The sequence below is a fragment of the Melozone crissalis genome, unplaced genomic scaffold, assembly GCF_028551555.1.
Source record: "Melozone crissalis strain CALT ecotype California unplaced genomic scaffold, PUWL_Pcris_2 ptg000120l_1, whole genome shotgun sequence".
In the NCBI taxonomy this organism is placed as follows: Eukaryota; Metazoa; Chordata; class Aves; order Passeriformes; family Passerellidae; genus Melozone; species Melozone crissalis.
In genome coordinates, this window is record NW_026535896.1 from 5477528 (window position 1) to 5505077 (window position 27550).

The following is a 27550-nucleotide window of genomic DNA, read 5'->3' on the forward strand; positions in this document are numbered from 1 at the left end:
CCAAGTCCTGCTTCCCAACATGAGAACTGGTCTGTCTCCAGCTCCTCTGGGCACTCAGCCCTCTTGGGAGAGGAGAATCGCAGAATCCCAGAATGGTTTGGGTTGGAAGGGACCTTAAAGCCAATCCCATTCTCCACCCCCTGACATGGACAGGGACACCTTCCACTGTCCCAGGCAGCTCCAAGCCCCAGTGTCCAACCTGGCCTGGGACACTGCCAGGGATCCAGGGGCAGCCACAGCTGCTCTGGGAACCTTGTGCAAGGCTCTCATTTTCTTCCCAATATCCCATCTAACCCTGTCCCCATCAGTGTGAAGCCATTCCCCCTCATCCTGTCACTCCAGGCCTTAGTCCAAAGTCCCTCTCCAGCTCTCCTGGAGCCTTCTAGGCAGTGGAAGGGGCTCTGAGGTTTCCTCAGAGCATTCCATTCTGCCCTCCACCTCTTTCAGCCTGTCTCCAGAGTGGAGGTGAATCCATGGAATAGCTGCTATCCACTGTGGAACTTAAAAATGGCTGATTGAGATCAAGGAGAGGATTTTTCTTGCTTCTGCACAACAGGCAGAGAATGGAAAGGAGGTAGGTCAGTGTGATGGCTGTTCTCCATGGGGTGATGGTTTCCAGAAATCACCCACAAGTGCTGTGACCTGGACTCTGCACTGCCCAGCATGGGGAAGGTGTCACCGTGCTGTGCTGTGTCGCAGACATTTTTTCACAGAAATCCTTTCTTTCAGATTTCTGCATTTTCTGGGAAGCTGAGGGCCCCAGAAAGAGAATGTAAACAATTATTATCAGATGCTGTGGAATGCAACAGGGGCAGCTTGATTGGCTCATGTTCCATGTTTCTAATTGGAGGCCAATCACAAAGTGCAAGCTAGGGACAGAGTCCCTGGACACAACTTTGTTTTAGATTCTTTCTTTTCTATTCTTAGCTTAGCAAGCATCTGCAACCTCTCTCTTTATTCTATTTAGTATAGTAATAATGTATTATATATCATATATCAATAAATCCAGCCTTCTGATCAAGAAACAAGATTCTCGTCTCTCTCTCACCAGCAGCGACCCACTCGGACGCTGTAATAGTGCTGGTGCCATTGGGTGCCACCAGCCATGGGGTGAGGTGGGAGCCAGCCCAGCTGTGCTCCTCCACCCTGGCCTGGTGGCAGGCTGGTGTCTTTGCTGCTGGGAGAGCAGGAAGGGCAGGATGTGAGGAAGGGCAGGATGTTTGTGGGCGCTGATGTCATTGCCACAAATCAGTCGTGGATGTTGTCAGCGGGAGGCAGCGGCGGCTCGGCTTGGGAAGAGGCCAGCGTGTCACAGCCCAGGGGCTGGCCAGAGGAGCACGCTGCACTCATATCCTCACTCATCACACAGCACATGGCTTCTCAGCCCCCTCCTGCAGAGTTTGTGTGGTCAGCTGGAGGCCGTGGCCACCTCCCTGGTGTGCATGGCCCAGGCTCAGTCTGAGTCCTGCTGATGGACTCAGCTTGGAGATGCTCTGGCCCACCTCAGCAAAGGCTGCTCCTGCTGCCATCCAGCTGGGCAAGAAGCATTGGTGCAGGACCAGTGATTTCTGGAGTGATTTCCTGAAGCTTCTGAAGGCAGAGACAGCATCCAGACCCCCCTGGCAGCCCCGTGGTGTGCACTCTGGCCCTGGCAGAGTGGGCAGCAGAGCCATGGGGAGGCACAGCCAGGTTTGTTTACGAGGCTGCAGTCAGCCTGGCTTTTACACCCCAGCAATTACTGGCAAGCCCTGGCTGCTCCTGCACCTTCGCAGCACATGTGTGAACTCCTGGTTGTGTCACGTCCCTGTTCCCTCCTAGCGGAGTCTAGCAGTGGGAAGTGATCATCACAACTCACATTTGCCTGGCGTATGTCTTTCCACAGTTCCAGTGTGGAATGAATTGAACCCACTTCCTCCTTCACCTTCAAGCTGTTCCCGGATGCAGGCAGCTCAGCTTCCACAGCCACGCTCAGCTCTCGGAGCTTTTTCTGCCCTAGGGATGGAGCCCTTCTCTCCTGCCTGGCAGAACCTGCCTGGATGCTCCCCCTTGCAGAGGTGGTGTTCATCTCATGATCTTTTGGGCTTTCCCTAACCCTTCCCTTGCCAGGCTGAGGCTTTCTGTCCACTCCCTCCTCCACTGTGGCAAAGGAGGGCTTTTTGTCTTTGCCTTCAGGGTCATAAAATCTTAATTAGCACGTTGGCTTTCTTTGTCAAGGTATCCGCTCTCTCCATCCATCAGTGATGTAGGGCACATTGCTGACATTCTCTTCTTCCTGCATAATTATCTTATTCCATTGCATCTTTTATGCACAATCTTCCCTTCTGGAAGGGCTCCTCTCCCTGCTCCCACTTTCCCTGAGCACCCAGTTCAGCTCTGGTACCTGCCATGGCCTTGTTTCTTACACCTGCATATGAATCCTTTGAGTTATTCCTGTATTTTGTTAACTACCTCGATCATTTTGGCTCTTTGAGAGCTTGATTCAGGCATTCATAAGTGTTTCCTTCACCCTCTCTCTGAAAATGGGATCTGTGTCACCCAGCTTCAGTGCTCCTACACGAGTTTCCACCTGAGCTGGCTATCCAGCCAGGGACAGGGACTCTTCCAACAGGCAAATCATTCCAGCTAAGGCAGGAGTCAAAGGCAGCCCCATCTCCCATTAGATAAATCATCTTTTCTGCTTTCTGCTGCTGACCTTGAATTTCTCTGATGCTTTTCAGAACAGATGCAGCCCCCTTTAGAGTGACCCTAAAGCTCTAGGCAGTGGATTTGCCTCTCTGGGTTAGCCAGGGCAAGTCCCATGGAAAAACAGACATGGGGTCTATAGGGACATGCAGACCACAGGTCAGGACATGTTACTGAGGGAGCCCAGGCAGCTCTTATGGGCTGGAAGTCTTAATTGTAGCTGTCTGATGTTAACAGAGATGAATCTGACACTTGGAAAGGTTTGGGGGAATGTTTTCTTAATTTGTATTTAGGAAATGTAAAGGTATATAGTGAATGTTTAAAAACTAACAGCAACAATAATAACAGTAATTATAGGTGGGCACAATTTTCTTTTATCTTGTAACTGAAGTTGCTAGAAAAAAATGACTGCTGTGCTGATACTTGGCAGGGACACTGATGTGAGTACCCACTTGTTTCTGAAAAACGCTGTGGGATTTTTAATGACCATCAGCAGCACAACCTTGATTTTTAAATGTCATCCTAAATGTAGCAGTTACAGCCTCCTCTGCTGTGGCATGTGGGTGGGTGAGTAGGGATGAATCAGAAAGCAGAAAGAATTGCTGGTGCTTTCTGTGGCTCCCAAGTTTTCCTCGAGGGCTTCCCACCTAGGAACTGGCTGGAATTATCCATGGGTTGTGTTGCAGTCCCTGGTCCCATGGCATCTCCTGCTGTTGCTCTCTCCTCTATTAATCCATTATGAAGTCGCTTGATGTAGAATGAGGTTATCAGGTTTCTTCAGGAGCTGGTATTCCACAGGATATCCTCTCTGTTTATCAAAACAAGATAAATGAGAAAAACGTTTCCTAGCTTTTGCAGATGCAGTTTTCCATTCTCCCTCTGGCTGGAAACACTCCCCAGGCTTCACTTTCGGAGCTGAAATCTGTGCTTGGCATGTGCAAGATGGTGATTTGCTTTTGTAAATGGAGCAAAGTCTTGGTTTTGAGTCATGACTCAGTGAAACAAATCTACTTTTATCGACTAAAACGATTCTAATAGCACCATTAAACCCACTGGGACCGGGAAGAGCCAGAGTGACACGGCAGTGGGGTGGATCCAGCATCTTCCCAGGCCTGCCAAGGCTCGGGAGCGATGAGTGGATGGGAAGGAGCATCCCTCCCTCCCTCTTGCCGTGGTACCCGGGGCATGGCCGCAGCCGGGCAGATGGGAGCGCAGGGAGGCTCTGATGGAGCTGCTCTGCCCGCCCAGGGACGGGAGGAGCTGCGAGCAGATGGCAGGGTTAAAATAGGACAGAGCTGCACCAAGCTGCTGCTGCAAGGGAGAGGAGTGATATTGAAGTGAAGGGGAGACGACCATCCTTTAATGCATCGAACTCCAACTTTATTGATCAACCCATCACCTTAAATAAACAGTGCTAACAAACGCCATGAATATTCTGTAACCCAGATTCGTGATAGGCTAACAAAGAAACTTCTAACCATTCCCTTTGTTTTAGAATACCTACAATTGTTTATTAAAAACAGAAACCAAAACAGAAACCAGAAACTAAAACAGAAACCAGTGTTCCCAAAACTTCTACATCTGTTCTCAGGATGGCAGGCCTTCCCAGAGACGGTGTTCTGCTTGTTATGGGAAGACAGCCCGAGAACTCCATTGTTTATAGAATGATGCCTGAGAGAGTCTAATTGTTTATACAAATCAGAAGGCTGAGAGCTGTTAGAAACTGCTTTTACTTTTCCCTCATACTTTTCTCTCAATTGCATGTCTCATGGCCTTTTTCTTTAAGTCATTCTCCGACATTTCCCCCGTTTTTTCTTTTTTAAGAGAGGAGGTTAGTTTGCCAGGTTCTCCTGTTCACTATCAGGGGCAAAGAAAAGAGAAGGGAACTCATCCACTACGCTTGGCAACACTTTAAACTTCAGAGCAGCTTCATGTGGGCCTCATAACAAACTCCAAAAGTACAGACCCCACTCTGCCAGGGCTCAGCTGCACCAAAGGCCTGAGGACAAACAGGACACTCAGTGTCAGAAATGTGATCCTGTGGAGAAGGATCAGAACCAGTGCTCAGAGGTGGAATAATGATAACTTGCTTAAATAACAAGATCCACCCTGCGCTTGGGCTGGTATTCCATTCCAGGCTCTATCTCCGCAAATTAAAAATATCTTAGGTGTCATAATAGTAGAGCCTTTACACCGGTTATAAAGCTGTTTGGACACTATTTCCAGGTTTAGAGATGAATCCAGAGTAGCCCATGTCTGTTTATACTGACTCATCCTTTGAAAAGTAGAGTAATCAAAGCTGAACCGCAATTATCTAAGTATGTTCCCAGATATGCCTATAATTACAGGTGTGGCACCATAAATGAAAAAGTAACAACTGATCACCCAAAAATCTTATCACAATCCCCACAACACAGTGCAACCCAAGCAACACAATTTAGGCTGTGATATTCAAAACAGTTCTCTTTTGCCGGTCCTCTTATATGGAAAGATGATAATGATTCAATAATGTCAATCAGTTCTCTGGTCGTCCGGCAACGGCGTGTTATTGCCTTATCAGGCATTGCACGACAGGTGGTAATTGGACTAAGAAAAGAAAGCTGTTAGCTGTTTTCATTCATGCGAACCTGGAGAGAAGGTGAAAAAGTCTGAAAATGATTCTTTCTGTCCTTGAATTTATCACATCCACCTTTTTTCATGAGCTTCCCAGAAATGTTCAAAGTCAGTTTTCAGTTAGTAATCCTTTAGTCATTTGGCTCAAATGGCATCAACTGGGCGATTCTCAGTCCTTTGTTAATTTGGAGTGGTGAAAAGATAATATGCATTTAAAGCACTTAAAATATTTAACTTAGCAGACTTATTTGTAAATCATGTAAAATCACTTAAATCTAATGCAAACTTAACAAAATCTAACTTAACTTACTTAATAATACTTAACAAAAATTAGATTTTCTTCAAATCCCACACAACTCAAACCTATATATAATTTAAACTTAGAAGACCTCGAACCCAACCGAAAACAAGCTTAACAAATTTAACCTTAACATTTAATGGCACTTAATTGATAACCCAACTTAAACTACTTAATAACAGATAAAACTTACTATAGAAATAAAATATAGCATTTACTATAACTTACTTACAGGCCTGATTCTAAAATATTAAGCTAAAACAACTTTCTTCACGTGTTTGCTATAGCATTTTTATACTTAAATACACTTAAACACAAGTTCATTTAAGGTGCACCTTTGAAAAAATTCTTTTGAATTCAGTGCTTGCTTTTACATCTATCACATTTAAACAAAGCTTAGAGAATACAAAAAACACACTCATTACATCTCACTTCTACAATCACTTTAACACATCTTAAACAATTTTAAATTTTTCAAAACACAGCTTTAAAGTCTAATGTTCCACTGACTGAGCTGTCCGGGCTTCTGATGTTCAAAGTCTCTGGTAATACAGGTGTTTCCAAGACAGCATAACCAATGCCGAGCCAAATCGGCCGAAATTTGACTCCTGCATTCATTTACGCTGATCTGCTTTACAGTCTGTGCTGGGGAGAACAAAAGATCTTTCTAACTTAGGTGAAAAACATCCTGACAGCAACAGTCCTTGGTGTCGTTTGTTTAGTTTCACTGGTCTTTTAATTGCAATAGGAATCTTTTCTTTTGTTGACAAAAGTTACGATCATTACGGCTGTTAGATCTCAAACTGTAGCTCCTGCCGGCTACGGGGCGGAGGGAGAAACGCTCCCGCTCGAAAAAGCACTCTGAAGTCGGAATCCGCTAAGGAGTGTGTAACAACTCACTTGCCGAATCAACTAGCCCTGAAAATGGATGGCGCTGGACGCTCATCAGAGCCCAGAAAAGATGTCGGTCGATCTATCAATGCACAGCATGATTGCTCCTCCATCACCTGCTCTCTGATGTCCAGTCACTGTTCCCAAGCAGCAACTGGCCGCCCGTGGACATCTGGCCCCCAGTTCACACATGAGGGCGACGCGGCTCCGGTCGCTCCCCCCGCCGCTCTTTGATCACTCCCGGTGCGGCTCTCAGGGTGGCGCGGCTTGGTTTCTGCGGCGGCGGTTCCACTCTCAGGGCGACGCGGCTGCTCCCGCGCGGCGGCTCCTGCGGCGGCGGCTTTTGATCTTCCCGCTGCTGCATCCGATGCGCCCGTGCCGAGTTTGGAGTAGCACAGCACCGCAATTCCACCATAAATCACCGAATTTACACATTTCTGTTAATCCGTAAACCGTATGGAAAATCCCTTCACCGTAACTATAAGTCCAAAGTCCTGTTGAATCCTTCTGCTAATTCATCTCTGCTTTGCGCTGCGGGTCACTCCCTTCGCGGCGGTTCAGCTTCGCCCGCGGTGGCTCCCTGTGGTGTCGGGTTGAAGGCTCCCTGTTGCGGAGGGTTAGAGGCTCCCTGCTGCGGAGGGTTAGAGGCAGGAAAGAGTACCGATGATGCAGCGATGACTTCTGATGGTGCTTGGCATTCCTGGCGCAAGCGGCCCGTGCCTTCGCATCGGCAGCATTTCGTGCGGCCCTCTTTATTTGATGCTGCAAATGCAGCGGACGCTTGAAGAGGTGCAAAAGCGGCTAACACCTGACTCTGAGAGGACCTTGCCTGTTTTCGAAAACCTATTCCTATCTGCTTGAGTACATCCGCCACAAAAGCCTGCTGCCCGGTAGGAATAAGAGCCATCCTCTCTAATGCTTCCTCTACAGTCCAATTTGCACCTAGAGTGTTAAATATGTTTCTAGTAGCAGAGTTACAATTTTGAATACAACACTGTTTAAGGAGAGCCTCGCGCATAAATTCTGCTACTCCGGCTCTCTCAATTGCAGCCACAGCTCTATCAACAAAAGCGCCAAATGTCTCATCTTTGCCTTGCTTAATTCCCATATACACTGGTATCCCTCCTGGTTCCTTTACCATATCTATCGCGAGTCTGACTAACCGCATTGCCTCCCGGCACTTTTCTTGGCCTATTAAGGCTTGTGCTTCAGTACGAAGAAAAGGCCCCAGCCCCATAAGCTCATTAATAGTAATACCATGCAAGGGGTCCCCCGGCTGCCTTTGAACTGCCACACATTCATTAGCTAAAGCTTGCCAGTGGGTGTTAAACAGCAATTGTTTATGTTGAGTAAAAATTAATTTAACTATCCCACGACAATCATTAACAAGAAGGATACTGGTGTCAAAAATATAATCGAGCATTTGCTTAGCTGGTTCGCTTTTAAATCCAAACTGACTAACAGTAGCTCGCAATTGAGATAACAGCTTCCAGTCAAGAGCACTAATTGTGGCTTGAAAACCTCCTCCAGGCTGGGGGTTAAAGACAACCGGACAAGCCAGTTCCCGAGCCGAACTTATCAGCTTCTGATCTCCCTTGTCAATTGCATCTTTGGCCAGGGCAGCCCACGCGTCCCGTCTTTCCTTCGCAATCGCCGCCGCCAAGCCGCTTTCCGACCCAGGGACCGGCTGATTTCTTGTCGGGGACGGAGTACACGTATTTGGCCCCAGCTGCTGAGACGCAGCAGGTACGGGAGAGTCAAAAGTGCTCTGTGTAGCCTGCGGCAAAGCAGACAACAAAGCACCCCGCGGAGCTTGGCTCGTTAGGGGGGGCTGCGAAGCGGGTAATAAAGCAGTCTGCGTAGCCTGGTTTGTAGGCTGGCTCGTAGCCGGGCTGGTAGCCTGGCCCGTTAAGGGGGGCTGCGCAGTGGGTAGTGAGGCGGTCTGCGCCTGGCTCATAGTGTGACTCATAGCGTGGCTTTCCAAGGGAGGTGGTGAAGCAGGTAATAAAACTGTCCGCGTCGAGGGGCCAAGAGGAGTTCCCGCGTTCTTATCAAATTCCCTGTCTTGATCGTATTGTTTGTTACGATCGTGAGCGGCAGTAGCCTGGTGAGCAGTCCTTTTTTCAGCTTGAATTTGCAAAAGCTCGGTGTTAACGACCCGCCATAATTTACCCCACTTCTTAGCAGTTTTATCATCATCTAACGTAGCCTGCCACAATAAATCACCAAATTTACGCCACTCAGACAATTCGTGAACTGTGTGAGGATTTATAAAGATTCCCCTTTCTAGGCCATAAGCTAAAAGACCCGGCAATTCTTTCTGTAAATCTATTTCCTTAATTTGCCTTTTTTGCAAAAGGGTAATAAAAAGTTCATATGCGACTTGCCTTTCCATACCTATGTGCGCACGTTGCAGCTTCTTCAAATCAAGGTCACGGCCGCATGTATCGGACGAGCCTATCTGTATAGTCGCTCGCAGCACAGCGCGGGCCGGCGGGTTGCCCTCCGCTTTGTCTTCCGCGCTTCTTTGCCGTTCCGGCTGCAGTTTTGATCTTACGGAACCCGAACCTGGCTTCACTTCACGTGGCGTTCGCTTCCCCATGGTGTTCGCTATCACGTCGGGGTCACCATATATTGAAGTGAAGGGGAGACGACTATCCTTTAATGCATCGAACTCCAACTTTATTGATCAACCCATCACCTTAAATAACAGTGCTAACGAACACCATGAATATTCTGTAACCCAGATTCGTGATAGGCTAACAAAGAAACTTCTAACCACTCCCTTTGTTTTAGAATACCTACAATTGTTTATTAAAAACAGAAACCAAAACAGAAACCAGAAACTAAAACAGAAACCAGTGTTCCCAAAACTTCTACATCTGTTCTCAGGATGGCAGGCCTTCCCAGAGACGGTGTTCTGCTTGTTATGGGAAGACAGCCCGAGAACTCCATTGTTTATAGAATGATGCCTGAGAGAGTCTAATTGTTTATACAAATCAGAAGGCTGAGAGCTGTTAGAAACTGCTTTTACTTTTCCCTCATACTTTTCTCTCAATTGCATGTCTCATGGCCTTTTTCTTTAAGTCATTCTCTGACAGAGTGAAATGCCTTTTCTCACACTTCACTTTGCGTCTCGGGAAGACCTGCGGAGTGCCTGCGTTCCACTGGCATTCCCAGGCAGGAACGCGCCTCGGGTTTTTGATATTGTCTGATATTATCCAGACACTGCGACCCCATTGGTGACCCTGACGTGATCACAACAGCTGCTGCTGATAGAGTGGAGAGATGGATGGGGCGGCAAAGAGGAGCTGCCCACAGCCTTTGAGCTGTGAAGGGCGGCCTCCAGCACTGCAGGGCAACCAGGAAGAGTTTCCTTCAGCCTTTGAGCTGCAAAGAGTGGCATAAAGAGCTGTGATTGGTTTGGACCCTCTTTTTTTTTCCTTCTTATTAGTTTTCTTTTTGTAAGTGTGTCATGGTTTAGGCCTGGCACAGAGCCAGTGCCCCCATGAGAATACCCCTCCCTGGTGTCTGCTGTGAGATGTGACCAGGAATAAGCAAAGCAGGCTCCAGCTTAGAAATAAAGAAAGCTTTATTAACTAAACTACAAGAAAAGAACAAAAAACTATAAGGGAAAAAAAATTGAAAACCTTACAAAAAGCACTTTCCTCCTCCTCCCCACCAAAATTTCCCAATGCAATACATTCCCCCAAATCACCAACTCTCAGTCCGGCACCACCCTTTAGAATACTCAATCTTCAGTTCATGAAGAGGAGGGGAGTCCTTCTTGTACCATAGGCTTCCCTTGGAAACACGTTGAAACCTCGTGTGTTTCCATGTCACTCAGCACCGCCAGGAAAGTCCTTTGCCATCGTGACATCTTTCCTTCCATGCCCAGTGCTCTCACCACTGTGCATGGAGCAGATCTTGTTCTAGGGTTGTCTTTCAAGGATGTCTTGTCTCACTCAAAAAAGAAAGGCACAGTCTCTCCTTCGGGACATCTGTCCCCTCCATTTTTTCACCCCCTGGGGCCGAGGGGTACTCACACTGAACCCTCCCGGTTCTGAGGCACTGCCTCCCCCTAAATGCAGTCTCTGTGTCACAGGAAAAAAACTGGTTCAGTCTATGGCTACACAAGAAAAGTCCAGCCAAAAGGCCACTCCGTCATCTCTCTCCCACTCAAGAGTCTTCTCCACTTCCCTCGGGCCTATCCCTTGTTATCTCATCTCATCTCATCTCTTATCTCTCTTCTTATTCAGCTCCAGGAGGATCAGCATTTTGCAAGGTCTCAATCATGCAGGAAAAGGGTTAAAATTTTCAGTCTCTGCCTGTCCCAGAGCTCCGGAACTCCCACGCTGCCCTCGCACTCCCCTCCTGGGCCAGTGCCGCTATAGAATTCAGACGCTCTCTCTCTCTCTCTCTCTCTCTCTCTCTCTCTCTGTCTCTTCCCTGGGGGGGGCTGTCTGATGTCTCTTGGTCTCTTCCACCCTTCCATCCTTGGGCTGGGCCTACCTCATGGCTGCGTGGCTTTTCCCCTCCCCCCACCCAGCTGGCAGCTGGGACAGGGGGAGAGACCCAAAGCCTTTCCCAACAGATGTCCCAAGAAGCTACCGGGGCGTGCAGCTCTGGGTTTTAACCCCTGTGTTTTTTCTCAGAGGCGGTCCTACAATCTGAGCATCCATTGGCCTGATGGTAGTGACCACAGCATCCCAGAAATCCCATTTCCGGTCCAACCACCACAAAGTGGAAGACACCACTAGCATGGGAGCAGGGGCTTTGAAACTGGTGGATCCCTTCTGCAGGTATGGACTCCTATTTTAAAGAAAATATTTGAAAAATATGATGACTGGTCTTTATTAGTCCTAAGTCCGTGGTGTGAGAGCCATGGACTGGACATGTTGGAAGCGGCTGCCCTAGTTTTAAAAACTTGGAAGTGGGCTTGTAGAAGAATTCTTGGCAGAACAAGGGCATGCTATACTCCTACAGGAATTGGATGACCCTGGCCTGCAGATTGCAGAGTTACTTTGAAGACCATGTACCATCCTCGGAACAAGATAGACCATGTCCTGTCCTTGAATAGATACAAGGAAGAATAAGCATTGTGCAAGGACGAAGCCGGATGCCAAACAACTGCTAATTTAGCTCACCTTAGCTAAAACGCTTACAGTGTGGCAACCTATCAACAAGTAACATGTATGTGTAAATACAGCCACTTAACCAATAAGCATTAAGCAGTGGTGGTGTGAGACAAGTGAATAGAAGCATATATATGACAAAATTGCTAAATAAAGGAAGAGGACATGTAGCCACATTGGTGTGATTGTCATTAACAGCCGACTCTCCGTGGGACCCTCTTCATACTGGCGCCACGAACAGGGACCCTCTGAGATGCTTGAATGTGGTTTGCCTAAATGTGGAAGACTCTGAAGCATCAGGCAGGAACCTGATTTGGGATCCAGAGAGTCGGAGGCAGGAGAGAACTGGTGGGCAAACACAGAGACCAGAGTCCGGAGCTTAAGTGGCCGAACAAGCCCCTGCCAAGGTAAGACTGCAATGGAATTAGATGCGGCAATTAGATTGTTCACAAGTATCCTCTCTAAGAGAGGCGAGGACATAAAAGAAACAGAAATAGAAGCCCTAGTGAAATGGGCATGAAAAAGAAAACAATTTCTTGAGCCTTCCCTGCTATTTAGTACAACTGAGTGGAAAGAGGTAGGAAACCATCTTTGGGATAGCACAATAGAAGGAGGAAAAGATGGAAAAGAAGCAAAAGAGTTAGGAGCCACCTGTAAATCTATTATTAACAGTTTAGAAACTATGAAAGCTAAGAAAAACATGGCTGCTGCAGCCACTGAAGCTTTAGGAGGCGATGTTAGTGAACGGCAACGAGAGATAAAAAACCCAACATCTCCTAAACCATCACATCTTGCTAACTTCTTTGGGGTCAGAAATACTCAACCTCTGAATGGAATTACCACTCCTGTTTGCTCTACTTTGCAAGAAATTATAGGTAGTGTATCACAAAAAGAAGAAGTTTCCCTACAGGAACTTTTTACAGGTGACCAAAACCAAAAAGAAGTACGCGATCGCCCTCTTGCAGGAGAAAACCAGAACAATAAATCACTCAGAGCAATTAGTGGTGTGAGACCAAAAAGAGAAGTTACAGCTTGCATGCAAGATAAAATGAAAAAAGAATATTTTTCTCCATATTGTTCTCGTTCTTCGTGTCATTCACCGTGCTGCTCCCCTTTGTATCCCCCCTTGCCTGAAACATCGTCAGATGAATTCAAGGAAGAAGAAGAAAGAAATCAAACTCGTGAATCAAAATACCCTAAACTTAATGATCCACTTCAAGAAATACTAAAGAAAATAGCAGAATTATCCTCCTGGCAAGAACAATTAGAAAAACAAACAGAAAACGTGAAAAAATCAGAAGTTTTACCTACACCCCTTTCCACTTCAGTGCCTATCACTCCTACTGCTCTACAAGTCCCTGGGTGGCTTGTGTCACCTCCACAGGCTCCCAAGCCAGAAAAAGATCCAATACAGCAATGCTGGTCAAGAGTTATTCATGATGCAATCTTAGATGGAGAATCGTGTGGAGAGCTTTGTGGACAGTTGGTTACCTGAGAAAGGTCATGTCGACATAATGCCGCTGGTTAAGCCTGAAGAGGACAAGTATAGGAGTCAGCAGTCAGTGTCCAATAACAGGCAAGGACATTGTGCCCTTGCTGCAACAGCAGGATAGGGGAGAGCATCTTTGGCAGAAATACGAAGAAAAGTTTCAATAAAATATCCACAAGAATGCAGAAGTTGGTGTAGTTGCTTGATAAGTAACTAACCAATAGTGAGCTCACCTTTGCAATATGTATGAGCCTCATTAGCATTAACATAAAGATGTGTACCTATCAATAAAGTTTGAGATTTGCTGATCACTCATATTGCGTGTCGCATTTCTCCCGCTGATCGCAACAACATGGTGACCCCAACAACGTGATACTGGTAATAGCGACCACAGGGGATCGGTGAAGGAGTTCGGGTCCTGTTGCAGCAAGGACGGTGAAAAAGCACCGCTGAAAAGAGGGGTGGTGCTGCGCCCTGGGTGACTTCAAAGGAGAGCCCGGCCGATACGTGCTGCCGAGACCTTGTGGGGCTGCAACAGTGCTGACGTTTTTGAAATGGAAAGGCAAGCAGCATATGATTTATTTACTTGCTTTTTAAAAAAGCTACAGGTTAAGGGCATAGATTTTCAGAAAGAGCTTCATGGGTTATTAGTTTATGGGTATGCACAGGGATTCTCCCCAAATCCTCATACAGTCCATGAATTAAGTGAGGGGGGAAAGTTTGGAGATAAGCTGTGGGAGGCGGTTTTAGATGATGATAAAACTGCAAAGAAGTTAGGAAAGTTATGGCGAGTAGTGCATAATGAGTTAGAACAATATCAGGTAGAAAAGAAGGCTGCACAGCAAGCTACTGCTGCTCATAGTAAGAATAAAAGTTATGGAGATTGGTCAGATTGCCCATTACCCCCTGCCACATCCACAGTTATCTTGCCACCAACATCGGCTCCTGCTTCAAGCAGCAACTCATCCGCCATAACAGCACCATCTGCACCACCTGTGCCCTGGCCAGACCCTCCTTCTCCCCCTCCTAGCAATGAGCCAATCCCTGGGGCAGAGAGTGACCTAGCGGGGGCCATTGCACAAGAGCGGAGGAAGGCATGGGCAGCGGTAGCAAAAGAGATCATGGATTCGGGGGATTGTGAGGCTATGGCAGCAGCCATGGAAGTGGCTTGCCCCGTGGTGTATACTGCTCTGGACAGGGGTGGATTACAGGCAGCAATTACTGCTCTAGATTGGAAACTGTTGTTGCAGTTACAGTCCACAGTTAGTCAATTTGGGATGACCAGTGAGCCCACAAAGCAAACTATGCTTGACTATATTTGGGGGACCCAGGTGTTATTGCCAGCTGATTGTAGAGGAATAGTGAAGCTTATTTTTACTCAACATCAGCAGCTTCTGTTTAATGCACATTGGCAAGCACTCTGCCAGGAGTGTGTAGCAGTGGTTCAGCAACCTGGTGACCCTTTACATGGGGTGACCTTAGATGAATTATTTGGTATAGGGGTTTTTGCTCGAACAGAAGCACAAGCGTTAATCGGTCCTGATAAATGTTGAGAGGCTATGCGACTGGTGAGACTGGCTATAGACAGGATAAAAGAACCAGGCAGGGTTCCCTCATACATGGGTATAAAACAAGGAAGGGATGAATTGTTTGGATCTTTTATCGATAAGGCGGCCGATGCTATTGAGCGAGCTGGAGTAGCAGATTTCATGAAAGGGGCCTTACTCAAGCAGTGCACGCTTCAAAATAGCAACCAGGCTACAAAAAATGTGTTAAATACCCTAGGAGCTAATTGGACTATAGAAGAAGCTTTAGAACGCATGGCAAATGTGCCCGTAGGGAGTCAGGCAATGTTAGTAGAAGCTATTAAAGAGCTAGGGACAGGATTGAAGGAGCAGGCAGCAGCATCGCAGAGCCAAGTCCTTGCTGCCCTTGCGCCCCTACAGGCAGCAGCAACAAATAGTCCACGATCTCCATCTACTGGCTGATTTAAATGTTAGCGGTGCAGAGGTATGGGACATACCCGACGAGCCTGCCAAGCAGCTAGCGTCTGGTGTCACAGTTGTCGCTTGGATACCCTCAACACCGGAGCCTGCTGACACCGCTCGGGAAATACGAGGCCCAGCACGCCCAACAGCTGCGGCACCCAGACACAAGTAGCAGCTGTCAACACCTCAGCCCAGCCCCCCTTCAACCAGCCACCACCGGGAGCCTTGGGCTGGACGTGGCAGCCTCAGTAGTGGTAACATTGATGACCACCCAACCAGAAAAGGTCCCGACTGCAATAAAGGGACCAATCATCATTGATGGACAACTTATGGGAGCTTTGCTTCTGGGGCGATCATCAGCTACCATGATGAGATTATTTGTTTTAACTGGGGTAATAGATGCTGATTTTACTGGGGAAATTTGTGTTATGGTACATACTCCTTTTCCACCGATACAAATCGAGAAAGGACAAAGGATAGCTCAGTTAGTTCCATTGGAACAAATGACTAAAACATTACCCCCCCATCAATCAAAGTCCGGGGGGAACGGGGCTTTGGCTCCACTGGAGGACTTACTCTGTAAACAATGAACTTAAACAATCGGCCAGAACGTGCTGTATTGATAGAGTATCAGGGTGACAGGCAAACCTTGGAAGGTTTATTAGATACTGGTGCAGACTCCAGCATTATCAGCCCGGATTGCTGGCCCCACAACTGGCCGTTACAGCCAACCACAGTAGCAGTTACTGGGGTTGGAGGTTTAACGCTTGCAAGGAAATCACCCATGTTATCAGTAACTATCAACGGAAAAATTTTACGGAGTGTTTTCTCAGTTGTGCCTTTGCCCCCTACTGTGCAGTGCCTCATTGGTCAGGACATTTTGGCTCAAATGGGGGTTGTGCTGACAAATGAGTACCCTTTGGGCTAATGGCCATTATGTGGACTTTCTCAATCCCACTCATTTGGACCACGGACACACCAGTGTGGGTTAAGCAATGGCCATTAAAAAGAGAAAGTCTGGAACAAGCACATGTACTAGTACAAGAACAATATGACCAGGGTCATCTACAGTTGTCAGTAAGCCCATGGAATACCCCTATTTTTGTTATTAAAAAGAAGTCGGGAAAGTATTGTTTGCTACAAGATTTACGGGCTGTAAATGAACAAATGGAGCCTATGGGAGCCTTACAATCAGGTTTGCCTAACCCAGCCATGTTGCCAAAGGACTGGCCACTGTTAATTGTGGATCTGAAGGACTGCTTTTTTACTATTGCTCTTCACCCTCGAGACACTCGGAGGTTTGCATTTACCTTACCGGCTTTAAACAGGGAAGAACCAGACAAGAGATCTGAATGGCTTACTCTTCCACAGGGCATGCGCAACAGCGCCCCCTTGTGTCAGCTGTATGTTGACAATGCTTTACAACCTTTGCGACAGGCCTGGGCCAAAACAACCATTTATCATTACATGGACGATAATTTTTTTGCGCAGCCACAACCTTTTACAGGCCAACAAATTCAAGAAATACATAAGGCCCTGGAACTACATGGCTTAGTTGTAGCTCCTGAAAAAATTCCATTATCTGCGCCCTGGAAATATTTGGGATGGACACTTACTGATCAGGTTGTTACCCCCCAGAAATTGCAATTGAATATTAAAATACATACATTGCATGATGTTCAAAAGTTACTTGGTGATCTGCAATGGCTGCGCCCTATTGTGGGCATCCCAAATGAGTTGTTAGATGAACTTCGACCTTTACTAAAAGGGACTGACCCAGCACAACCTGTCCATATAACCTCTGAGCAGGTTAAAGCACTTCAGCAGATATTGGACTGTGTGACACAGGGCAGTGTCCAGAGACGAGATCTTAACCTCCCCATACAGCTGACAGTTTGATGTGGAACTAAATTTTTACTGGGTGCACTTACTCAGCAAGACAGTAAAATGAGGGAGGTGTGGGCCTTAGAATGGATATCTCCTCCACTTCAACAGCATAAAACCCTTCTTCAAAAAATTGAAATTTTGGCTGACCTGCTAAAGAAGGGTCGGGAAAGGAGCCTGATCAGATACAGATACCAATGAAGAAAGATACATTGACCTGGTACCTGATAAACAGTATGGAATTACAAGAGGCCCTGCTGGGAGCTGGAAGCGTGATTGCCACTGATGATATTCCCAATATACCATTGAACTGGGTAGGGAAGTGGGGTTGGATTCAATGCCCAAAAAGATCACAGAAGCCCCTGTCGGATGCTATAACAGCCTACATGGATGCAGGAAGAAAATCAAGAACTGCTGCAGTGACCTGGCAGGAAAAGGGACAATTGCACCATCAAATTCTCCAGGCTTCCAAGTCGGATACTTTACAAACGATGGAGCTATTGGCTGTTGTATGGGCCATGATGCATTTTTCGGGGCCCCTCAATATAGTGGCAGATTCTTTGTATGTTGCAGGAGTGTGTGAGCGGATAGAGGATGCCTCTATAAAAGAGGTTCAAAACAGGAGGTTACATGAGCTGTTTATTCAGTTACAGAGGGCAATTAAGCTGAGAAAACATCCCTTTTCTGTTATCCATATCAGAAGTCACAAATGGGATATTGGTCTGGGAGAGGGCAATGCATGAGCAGATAAGTTAGTCTCAATTACACAAGTGACTCCAATTCCCAGGCAGACTATGGCCAGAGAGGCACATTCCATGTTTCACCAAAATGCAAAGGGCCTCCATAGAGAATTTCAGATATCTATGGAAGAGGCATGGGCAATAGTCAAAGCCTGTCCCATATGTAGTCATCATAATGGGGGCTGCGGGTTAGGTTTGGGAGTTAACCCAAGAGGGTTGAGTACAAATGAGACCTGGCAAATGGATGTCACACATGTTGCTGAGTTTGGTAAGATGAACTATGTGCATGTTACTATAGACACCTATAGTCATTTTATATGGGCCACAGCACAGACTGGTGAGAAAGCCGGACAAGTGGAGAGGCATCTCAGCAGCTGCTTTGCTGTAATGGGAGTGCGACTGTGTATTAAGACAGATAACGGGCCTGCCTGGTGCAGAAAAAGAATAAAGCAGTTCATGCAAATGTAGGGGATGGAACATGTGACAGGCATTCCTAATTCCCTGACAGGGCAAGCAATCGTAGAAAGAGCTAATGGTACCTTGAAAAGATATCTAGGTAAATACAAGGATATTAGAGAGCCGCAAGAAAGACTGTTAAGGTGTTTATTTGTTTTAAATCACTTGTGTGTTTTTGGGGAAAGCAAGGTTCCTGCTGTAATTCGCCACTATGTACAGGAGAAAGAAAGTGTAAAGCAAGACATATGGGTAAAATACAGAGATCCCAAAACAGGACAATGGCAAGATCCTGCTAAGGTGTTATATTGGGGCCGAGGATATCTTTGTGTCTCTACCCCTACAGGATCCTTATGGGTACCTGCTGAATGGACCCGCGCAGCTGTGTTAGATGGAACCACCAGAACTCCATCAACTGAGCACAGAAGACTGTTAGTGAATAGAGACGAAGCTGTTGATCATCCTTCAACCAATACTTCTTAAGCTGAAAGGACAGTGTATTTTGGCTATCGACCGAGCGATTGATCATTGTAAATCCCTAGATTATATATTAAGCCTGCTTCAAGTGCTTTCTACATTTGAATTTAGAGGGCTTAGGAACCTAGCTTGTATTGATTGTCATAATAGACAGCTGCATGGGTATTGTTTTTTTGCGGGGGTTGTCAGCAAACTAAGTGGGTACATCAGACTCAATTACCTGACTTGTGGTGCAGGATCTGTGGATTTTATTGGCAGTTGGGCTCCTGGCAAGCAGAACTTCAGGCCTTTACAGGATTACCTGGCCACCAAGGGTTACAGTTGTATGAGTCACCAGAACAGAAAATTATTGCATGGTTTAGGTGGGAAACTCAGCATTTAGTTAAACGTGCTTTGGGACAGTCCAAGTTGCATATTTTACAGACTAAGTGTGGTAAGGGTATTCCCCTTTCACAAACGAGTATAATAGGTCCAATTTCTTCAGATCAAGATCCCAACCAAGCATGGGACAATTGTCTGAGAGACCTAAAGAGGTTAAATCTGGGCAGATCAAGGAGAAAGAAGAGGAAAAGAAAGAAGAGACATTTTTAACGACTTGTGGGAAACATGTTTATCTCCCAAATGTCTGGGTGGTTCAAAGCAGCACCTGGGGAGACCAGGGTGATGTGGCACATTTATGCTTTAGATTGCTAATCCTCACCCTCTTTGCAGACAGTGCAGATGCTGCCGGAGAAATGAAAACTCATCGTGCATGGGCCCCACCTCAGCCTAAGACTGACATTTGGGTCGCCCTGGCAAACTTAATTAACCAGGAGGCTCTTTGCCTGCCATTATCTTCTCCTGGTAATCCATTTACAACTTGCTTGGTAGGGCTACCAGCAGATCCCTGGCCATGTCCCTCAGGTGTACCCACCTGCAAAACTGACAATCCTAAGACAAGTGTAGATAATTGGGACCAATGGGTTTCTCACTTCCCCGTAGCACCACAGGAACCCCAAGAATTGGAGCTATTACGTTCAGTGATGGCAGATGCATGTATTGATTTTAACCATAGAAGCCAGCTTTCAGCAAAAAAACATTCCACTATTGTAACTTCCAGCATGGCTGTGTATCGTAATGCAACAGCTTGGTGCAATTATACCACAGGGAAAGTGTCAATCTCATCAAATGATCCTATTCAACTGCCAGCAGGTTACTTCTTAATCTGTGGGGACCGTGCTTGGCCTGGTGTCCCATCGATGCTGCGCGGGAGGCCATGTACAATTGGATGGCTGTCTCTGCTTACACCCAATACGTCCGTGATATTAAACATGAGCCGCCACCGTCGTCGACATAAGAGAATGATCCATGCATTTACTGCTGACTGCAAAGACGATGTAAAATTTTGGTCCCCAGGGGCCATAATTGCAGCATCCTTTCTGACTCCAGTGGTGGCAGCTGCAGGTGCCCATGGTGCCCTAAATAATTTGGGATGCTGGCTTGCAAAGCAAACCAATGCCACCTCTTTGGCACTTTCTAACCTTTTGCTTGATGTTGATTCTATTCGTCATGCAACACTTCAAAATAGAGCTGCGATTGACCTTCTTTTACTTGCACAAGGCCATGGCTGTGAAAAATTTGAGGGCATGTGTTGCATGAATCTTTCTGACCATTCGCAGTCCATTCATGCCCGGCTCGCTGAATTGCGAAGGTTGACTGGAAAGTTACAGGTAGAATGAGGTTTCGGTATTGATGGATGGCTCTCATCATTAGGCCTGGGATCATGGTTACATTCTGTTGTTAAAGTTAGCATTATAGTGGGCATTATAGCTCTGTTAGTAGTGTTAATTTTGCCGTATTTTTGCATGTGCTTACAGAACATGGTGCAAAGGCTGATATCCACTGCATTTAATCAGACTATGCTTGTCCAACAGAAAAACGGGGGAAGTGTGGAGAGCTTTGTGGGCAATTGGTTAGCTGAGAAAGGTCACGACGACATAAGGCCGCTGGTTAAGCTTGAAGGGGACAAGCATAGAAGCCAGTAGTCAGTGTCCAATAACAGGCAAGGACATTGTGCCCTTGGTGCAACAGTAGGATAAGGGAGAGCATCTTTGGCAGAAATACGAAGAAAAGTTTCAATAAAATATCCACAAGAATGCAGAAGTAGGCGTAGTTGCCTGATAAGTAACAAACCAGCTCACCTTTGCAATATGTATGAGATTCATTAACACCGATATAAAGATGTGTACCTATCAATAAAGTTTGAGATTTGCTGATCACTCATATTACGTTCCACATTTCTCCTGCCGGTCCCAACAGAAATCAATCTGGGATGACCCCAAATGACATTTTTCAGCTTGCTCAAGCGGTAGCTCAACCCTTCTTTGAACAGTTCTCTCCCATCCCACCTGCCTTTTACTTCCACACTGCTCCCTCTTTTCCTCCAGTGAGTTCCCAGCTCATTGCAGTCTCCATCACACTGTTGCATTCCTTGGTGCCCCTCACCCCAAGAAAGGCTGAGCCCCAGGCTTAGGGACTCATCCTGTCACTGGCTGAGGAGCAGCAATGTCTCAGAGGTCCAGTGGGATTTTAGTGTCATTCAGAGCTGCTCTCCAGCCCTCAGCTCTCCTCACTGCTGAGATCCCACTCCCTTTTCCTCGTCCTTGCAGCAGGATGAGCTCTGTGAATCTCCTTGAGCCTCCTCACCCTTCCCAGCCCATGCACCCACCTCAGTTAGGTTGAAGCTGAAGCTTCTCTGTCTCCTGTAGCATACCAGTCCAGTGCCCTGTGCAGGGAGCCCCAGCCCCAGAGCACAGCACACAAAAGTGCAGTCCGGGCTGGAGCAGCTGCTCTGCAGCCCTGGCTTGGCTGTTTGTGGCAAGGGAATGCTCCCTGTTCCCAGCTGTCCCTGAAGGATGGCCCCAGGGCAGAGCCCAGCCAGGCTCCCACTGCAGCCCCTGGAGCTTGGGGCAGACAGTGCTCCCAGAACTGAGGTTCCTGGGGAGAACCTGGAGCTGTGCCTTGCAGTCAGTGTTGGCATGTGTTGTGTTCTCATCTCCTGCAGCTTGAGGGGAAAACAAGCTGTGCTGCCAGGCCAGCACTACCCCTCTGGGCAAGGCCAAGTCTGATGGGATTTCCCATTCCAGAGGAGTCGGCGCTGAGCCTTGGCAGGGCCTGGAAGGGCTGGAGCCAGGTCTGGCCGCTGCCCGGGACTCGCTGCCCACCAACCACCCCCACCCGCTGTGCTCAATCCTCAGGGACAGAAGGGTCTGTGTGTGCCAGGGGCTCTGGGATGTCTCTGTATCCATGGACAGAAGGCTCTGTCTGTGCCAGGGTTTCCATAATGTCTCTGTATCCATGGGTATGGGGAGGAACACAGACAGTCTAAGTGTCAGTCACGTTGCTTGCACACTCCTTCCTTTGTATGCAAGACACATCCATGCACAGCCTCACGTATGGATATATTAAAAGGACAGGCATGGATAGAGGTTTCCCACAGAGCTCTAACTTTTGCCTTGTAAGTCAGTGGCCAGGGGATTTTTTTTCCCAGCTGTGTGTGAGAAGGTGTCGAAGAGCTGAAGGAGAAGCATTCAGAAGCAGTTTCAGGGTTTCTAGGCAGGAAGTGGAGCTGACAATTATCCACATAACTCGCCGTATCCATCGGGATTGGCTGCTGGTTCTTTAGGAATATGGCCCAATGGAGACACAAGACTTGGAAAAATCCCATCTCTCTGTGGGTTTGTGCAAAGGGGGAGAAGCAGAAACTCTTCATGTCTTGGGGACTCAAGGTCCAAGGAGCTGTGGCTGCAGAGGGTGACCTGGGCTGGTGGCAGGTGAAGTTCTGTTTCTTGACATCCCAGAGTGGGACAGTACAAAGCTCCAAGCACCTCCAACCCCACTGAAGTCTTTGTGATGCTGCAGATCCTGTAGGAAAAGCTGCTGTCACACAATCCACTGGCATTTATGACTTTCATTTTCAATACTTGAGGTCAAAGTTTCAAACTGCAATATTTTTACCCTCAAGACACAGTCATGCACAACCCATCTTTCAATTTCCTATTGCTTCAACCACAATTTAAAATAATTAAATATTGGAAAACAACCCCATAATCTGTGACAGAAGGCAGCTGATGAATCTTTGCCACCAGCACATTTACAGAGTAACTGAGCTCTCTTTTTGAAAAGATCAGTTGCCTCTTTCTTAATCCAAAGTTAAAGATGATTTTTAACTACACATTTGGTGCCAGTTTTTATATTTCTTTTTATCTTTTTTTTTAAACAGAAAACACCTCTGAAAAAAGGAGTGTCCTTTGCTCCTGCAGGGCTGAGGCTTTTTCCCGTGGCTGGGCACAGACTGATGGACCAGCATGGCTGAACACGGGGACACACACAGGGACCAGCAGAAGCTGCCTTTGCCCACCTGAGGCTTCAAGGCCCAAACTCTGAGCAGCCAGGGCTGGAAGAGACTGGCAGGCTTCCTGTTGGCTGTGCTGCCCCAGTTGTGCCTGGCCCAGCTCTGCGTGAGGCAGAGGGAGAACAAGGGGCAGCTCCCTCCCAGTCCCAGCCCAGGGACCCCTCCAGCCCCGGAGCTTGGGGCACTATCCGCACCTGCTGCTCCAGCCAATGCTTCTGCTGGCCCTGACAGAACACCCAAACTGAGGCTGATCCCGAGGGAGCAGCAGCAGGGCCTTGATCTGATCCCTGACTCTGGGCCAGGGCTGCACAAATGACCCCACAGCAGCAGCAGCAGCAGCAGCACATGGAGCTGACTTTCAGCACAGCCTCTGCCCCTCTTCCCTCCCGTGTGCAGTGGTGTCAACACAGTCTGAGGCACCTGGGAGCCCCCAGTGCCAGCAGGGACTTGAGATGGCAGCCCTGGGCTCCTCGAGGTTGTGCAGGGAACGGAGCTGGGCACTCCCTGTCCATGGGGAGCTTCCAGATGGAAAAGGCTGCTGTGCCCAGGCAGCTCCAAGGGCACAGAAAAGAGGGTCTCGACCACTGGATCTGTGCCAGTGCCACAGTCCTGGGCAGCAGCCAGCGAGCCCTGGGGGAACAGAGGGCACAGCAATAGGGACAAAACCAGGCAAGGTCAGAGACTGGGATGAGCCAGACCTGGGAGCAGGGACAGCTGCTCCATTGCACTCTTAGAGAAAGCTCTTGGCTGGTTCAAAGCAGTGAAAGGCGTGAAGGGTAGAGAGGAGGTCACAGCAAACAATGCTCCTGTTTGCACAGCCTCCCCTCTCCGTCTCCCAGAAGGAATTGCATGCACTGTGTTCTTGTCTCTGAGTCGTCTCGTTCAGCATTAGCAGCTCAGCACCAGGAGCTGAAGGAGCTGAAGCCTCAGGCCATAGGAGCTGGGCAAGAGGAAACTTTTCGACCAAAGTAATGCTGCCAACATGGACCTGACTGAATCCAGCAGATGGAATAATGGAATTGTAGAATCCTTTCTGCTAGAAAAGACCTCTAAGCTAAACCAGTCCAGCTGGTCAGCCAGCCGTGTCAAGCCCAGCACTAAACCACGTCCCTGCAGTGCCAAGGCCTGGAAACCAGCGAGTGAGGCCAGAACAGCAGGCCCTGAGCCAAAGGTGACCTCTGGATGTACCTTCCAAGCAAAGGTTATCTTTGTAACTACTCATTAATGAAATATGATGGTCGTTAGAGCTGTGATAGATGTATCCACTCCTTAGTGAGACATGTATTGACCTTTCTGTGTTTAGAAGCCAGACAAGGCCATGAAATCTGACATCGGGCCTTGTTTGGGGCTGTATGGTCAAAGTCAGCTCCCTTGGTTCCTCCTTAAGCCCTGGCCAGGCTTTGGGTAGAACCAGGAGGAGAATGAAACCAGATGTTCCTGCACTAGAAATGCTGTCAGTTTGTTCATTCAGCACTGTCAGAGCTGGGCCCTCTCCCAGCAGGGTTGGAGCCTCACCTAGGGCTGGAGGCACCTGCAGGAATTCCCAGTGTCCAGGAGTGGCTCTGCAGCCCTTGGCTGTGACAGCTTCCCCAGCTGCTGTGTGGGTCTGGGGGATGGTAAAGGCTGAGGGTAACTGGGGCTGGATCTTAATCACTGCAGGCAATCTTTGGTGGTGATGATTGGGAGCATTGCTGAGCTGCTCCTTCTGTGATTCTTTGCAGTTTTGCAGTATAATAAATCACACAATTCCTGAACTTGGTGTCTGTGTCTTTGGTGCTGACCCTGCCCACCAGCAAAACAAAGACTGAGGGCCCACAGAACCAAACGTACCTTGTGACACTGTGGGGCCTGGTATGACCAAGGGGGCCATAGTGACACTGTGGGGCCACATGGAACCAAGGGGGCCGTAGTGACACTGTGGGGCCTGGTGTGACCAAGGGGACCAGAGTGACACTGTGGGGCCACATGGAACCACCGGGACCTTAGTGACACTGCAGGGCCACATGGATCCACCAGGACCTTAGTGACACTGGGATCTCATGGAGAAGATTATTTGGACACTGTGAGGCATCATGGAACTAAGGGGCCATTGTGGTACTGCAGAGCTTCATGAAACCAAGTGGACCAGAGTGAGACTGTGGGACCCTGTGAAACCAAGTGTTCATTGTGACACCATGGGGGCCACATGGAACCAAGGGGCAATTCTGACATAGTGGAGCCTCGTGGAATAATTCCACAGGGCATTCCAAAGTTCCAGGGACTTGTATGTCCAAATATCCAGTGATTACTTCTCCTTGGCACTGCCCCGTTCAGCTCTCCCTGGCCCTACCCCAGCCCTGCAGAGCAGCCCAGCCCTGTCTGGCCCTGCAGCAGGAACTGGAGGCCCTGGAGATCAGGGACATCCACTCTGTGTCTGGAGTGCTCATCAGATGCTCAGCTCAGGCAGCTCCTGCAGCCCCAGGGCCAGGCCTGCTGCCCAGCCCAGCAGCAGAGTTGGCCCTGGGGCTCCTCAGGCAGCGCCTGCTGGCCCAGGGACAGGGCATCCACTTGCCAGATCTCCTCTGCACACCCATGAGCTCCTGCTTTTCTCCTGGCCCATGCCAGCTGCCCCCAGAGCCTTTCCCAGGGGAACACTTCTGTGCTGGCCTGAGCAGCCATTGCTGCAGCCCCTGCCCTGCTCCCCAGACCCTGAGCTGGGGCTGCTGCTCTGCAGAGCACGGCGGCTGTGCTGCCCGGGGCCCTGGGCTGCCTCTGCAGGGCTCTGCTGCTCAGCCTGGCACACAGAGGCAGGTGATGGTGCTCCCTGCACTGACCCCCTCCCACACAGTATCTGTGTGGCTATGGAGGGGGCTCAGAGGTGCCTGCCTTGTTCCAGGGCTGCCAGAGGCACTTGGGTCTGCCCTGGATCCTCCTGGGGGAGATCCCTGAGGGTCAGAGGAGTCAGTGCTCAGATTCCTTTCCCTGTGCCTGCTGTGTCCCTGGGCTGCAGAGCTCTCCTGGCTCACAGCACACATTCAGTCCTTGATCTCAGGTGAGCCCACCCTGCACGGACCTGTGCCCAGGGAGCTCCTCTCCCTGCTGCTCCCTGGCACACACTGTCCCTGCAGGTCCTGTGTGCTCTTCTGTCAGCTCCCAAGGCCCTCCAGACAAACATTCCCCTGCCATCAGCCCTGGCACATGCTGCAGAGCCCCAGGAAGGTTCAGCACAGACCATTCACCATCTGATGGGCACTGGCCACCAACAAGCAAAACCTGCCCCAGACCCAAGTCCCCTGAAGGCCACCCTGGAACCCTGATCTCATCCCACTGAGCCCTGGGAGAACAAGGAACACAAGGAGCCTCTTCAGAGTCTGGTTCTTAGGCCTGGTCCTGAGAGTGGTTCTGGAGGAGAGCTAAGCCTTCCTGCCCTGCCCTCAAGAGATGCCCTTTGCTGATGGAGCTGCTGTGCTGGAGCCCAGCTTTGTTCCAGCAGTGCCCATGGCCTGGCCCGGCCTGTGGCCACAGCAGGGACACGCAGCAGGACAGTGACCAAGCTGCCAGAGCACTCCGGCCTCACAGCCACAGCAGGGCTGGGAAGGACAGGGTGGAGTTGGGCAGAGCAGATGTGGGAAGAGCCAGGGCCATTGTTCCTCCTGTGCTGCTGTGCTGGGAGCCTCTACCCTTCACCTGTGCTCAAAGGCAGAGACAGAGAAGGGCTCAGGAAGAATCCGGGATAGACAGGTTAGAGCAAGAACTTGTTTTTATTTAAATGCCAAGAGAACAAGCCTCTTGTAAGTCTTTTTATTTCAAAAGAAAGGTGGATATTCATGTAGAAATGGTAAGAGTAATACTACAGTATTTTGTGAGAAACATTACAACAATAGAAAAAGTTGCCATAGTAAAAAATAGACAAATAGGGGGAAAAGGCTGAGATTGTAAGGAGTTATATTCTGAAGGTTCTGCAGCAGAAAAGAGAATTTCTTGCTTCTGAAGTTGCAGTCACCAGTTTTCCCAGGACATCCTTGAGCTCCTGGTTCCTCAGGCTGTAGATGAAGGGGTTCAGGGCTGGAGGCACCACCGAGTACAGAACTGACAGGGCCAGATCCAGGGATAGGGACGAGATGGAGGGGGGCTTCAAGTAGACTAAAAAGCCAGTGCTGACAAACAGGGAGACCATGGCCAGGTGAGGGAGGCAGGTGGAAAAGGCTTTGTGCCGTCCCTGCTCAGAGGGGATCCTCAGCACAGCCCTGAAGATCTGCACATAGGAGAAAACAATGAACACAAAACAACCAAAATATAGATCAGCACTTAGCACAATGAGCCAAAGTTCCCTGAGTTTGGAGTGGGAGCAGGAGAGCTTGAGGATCTGTGGGATTTCACAGAAGAACTGGCCCAGGGCATTGCCATGGCACAGGGGCAGGGAAAATGTATTGTCTCTGTGCAAAAGAGCATTGAGAAAGGCACTGGCCCAGGCAGCTGCTGCCATGTGGGCACAAGCTCTGCTGCCCAGGAGGGTCCCATAGTGCAG

General features: G+C 48.5%; 1 protein-coding gene across 1 annotated transcript; it reads right to left on the bottom strand.

The window, feature by feature from the left end:
• Nucleotides 1-1248: 1248 nt before the first annotated feature.
• On the bottom strand, nucleotides 1249-27550 carry LOC128948248 (olfactory receptor 14J1-like; the record flags this gene model as incomplete). Its single annotated transcript, XM_054292868.1, has 2 exons — nucleotides 1249-1323; nucleotides 27089-27550. Coding segments are annotated over 2 exons (537 nt in total), but the record flags the coding sequence as incomplete, so codon positions are not given.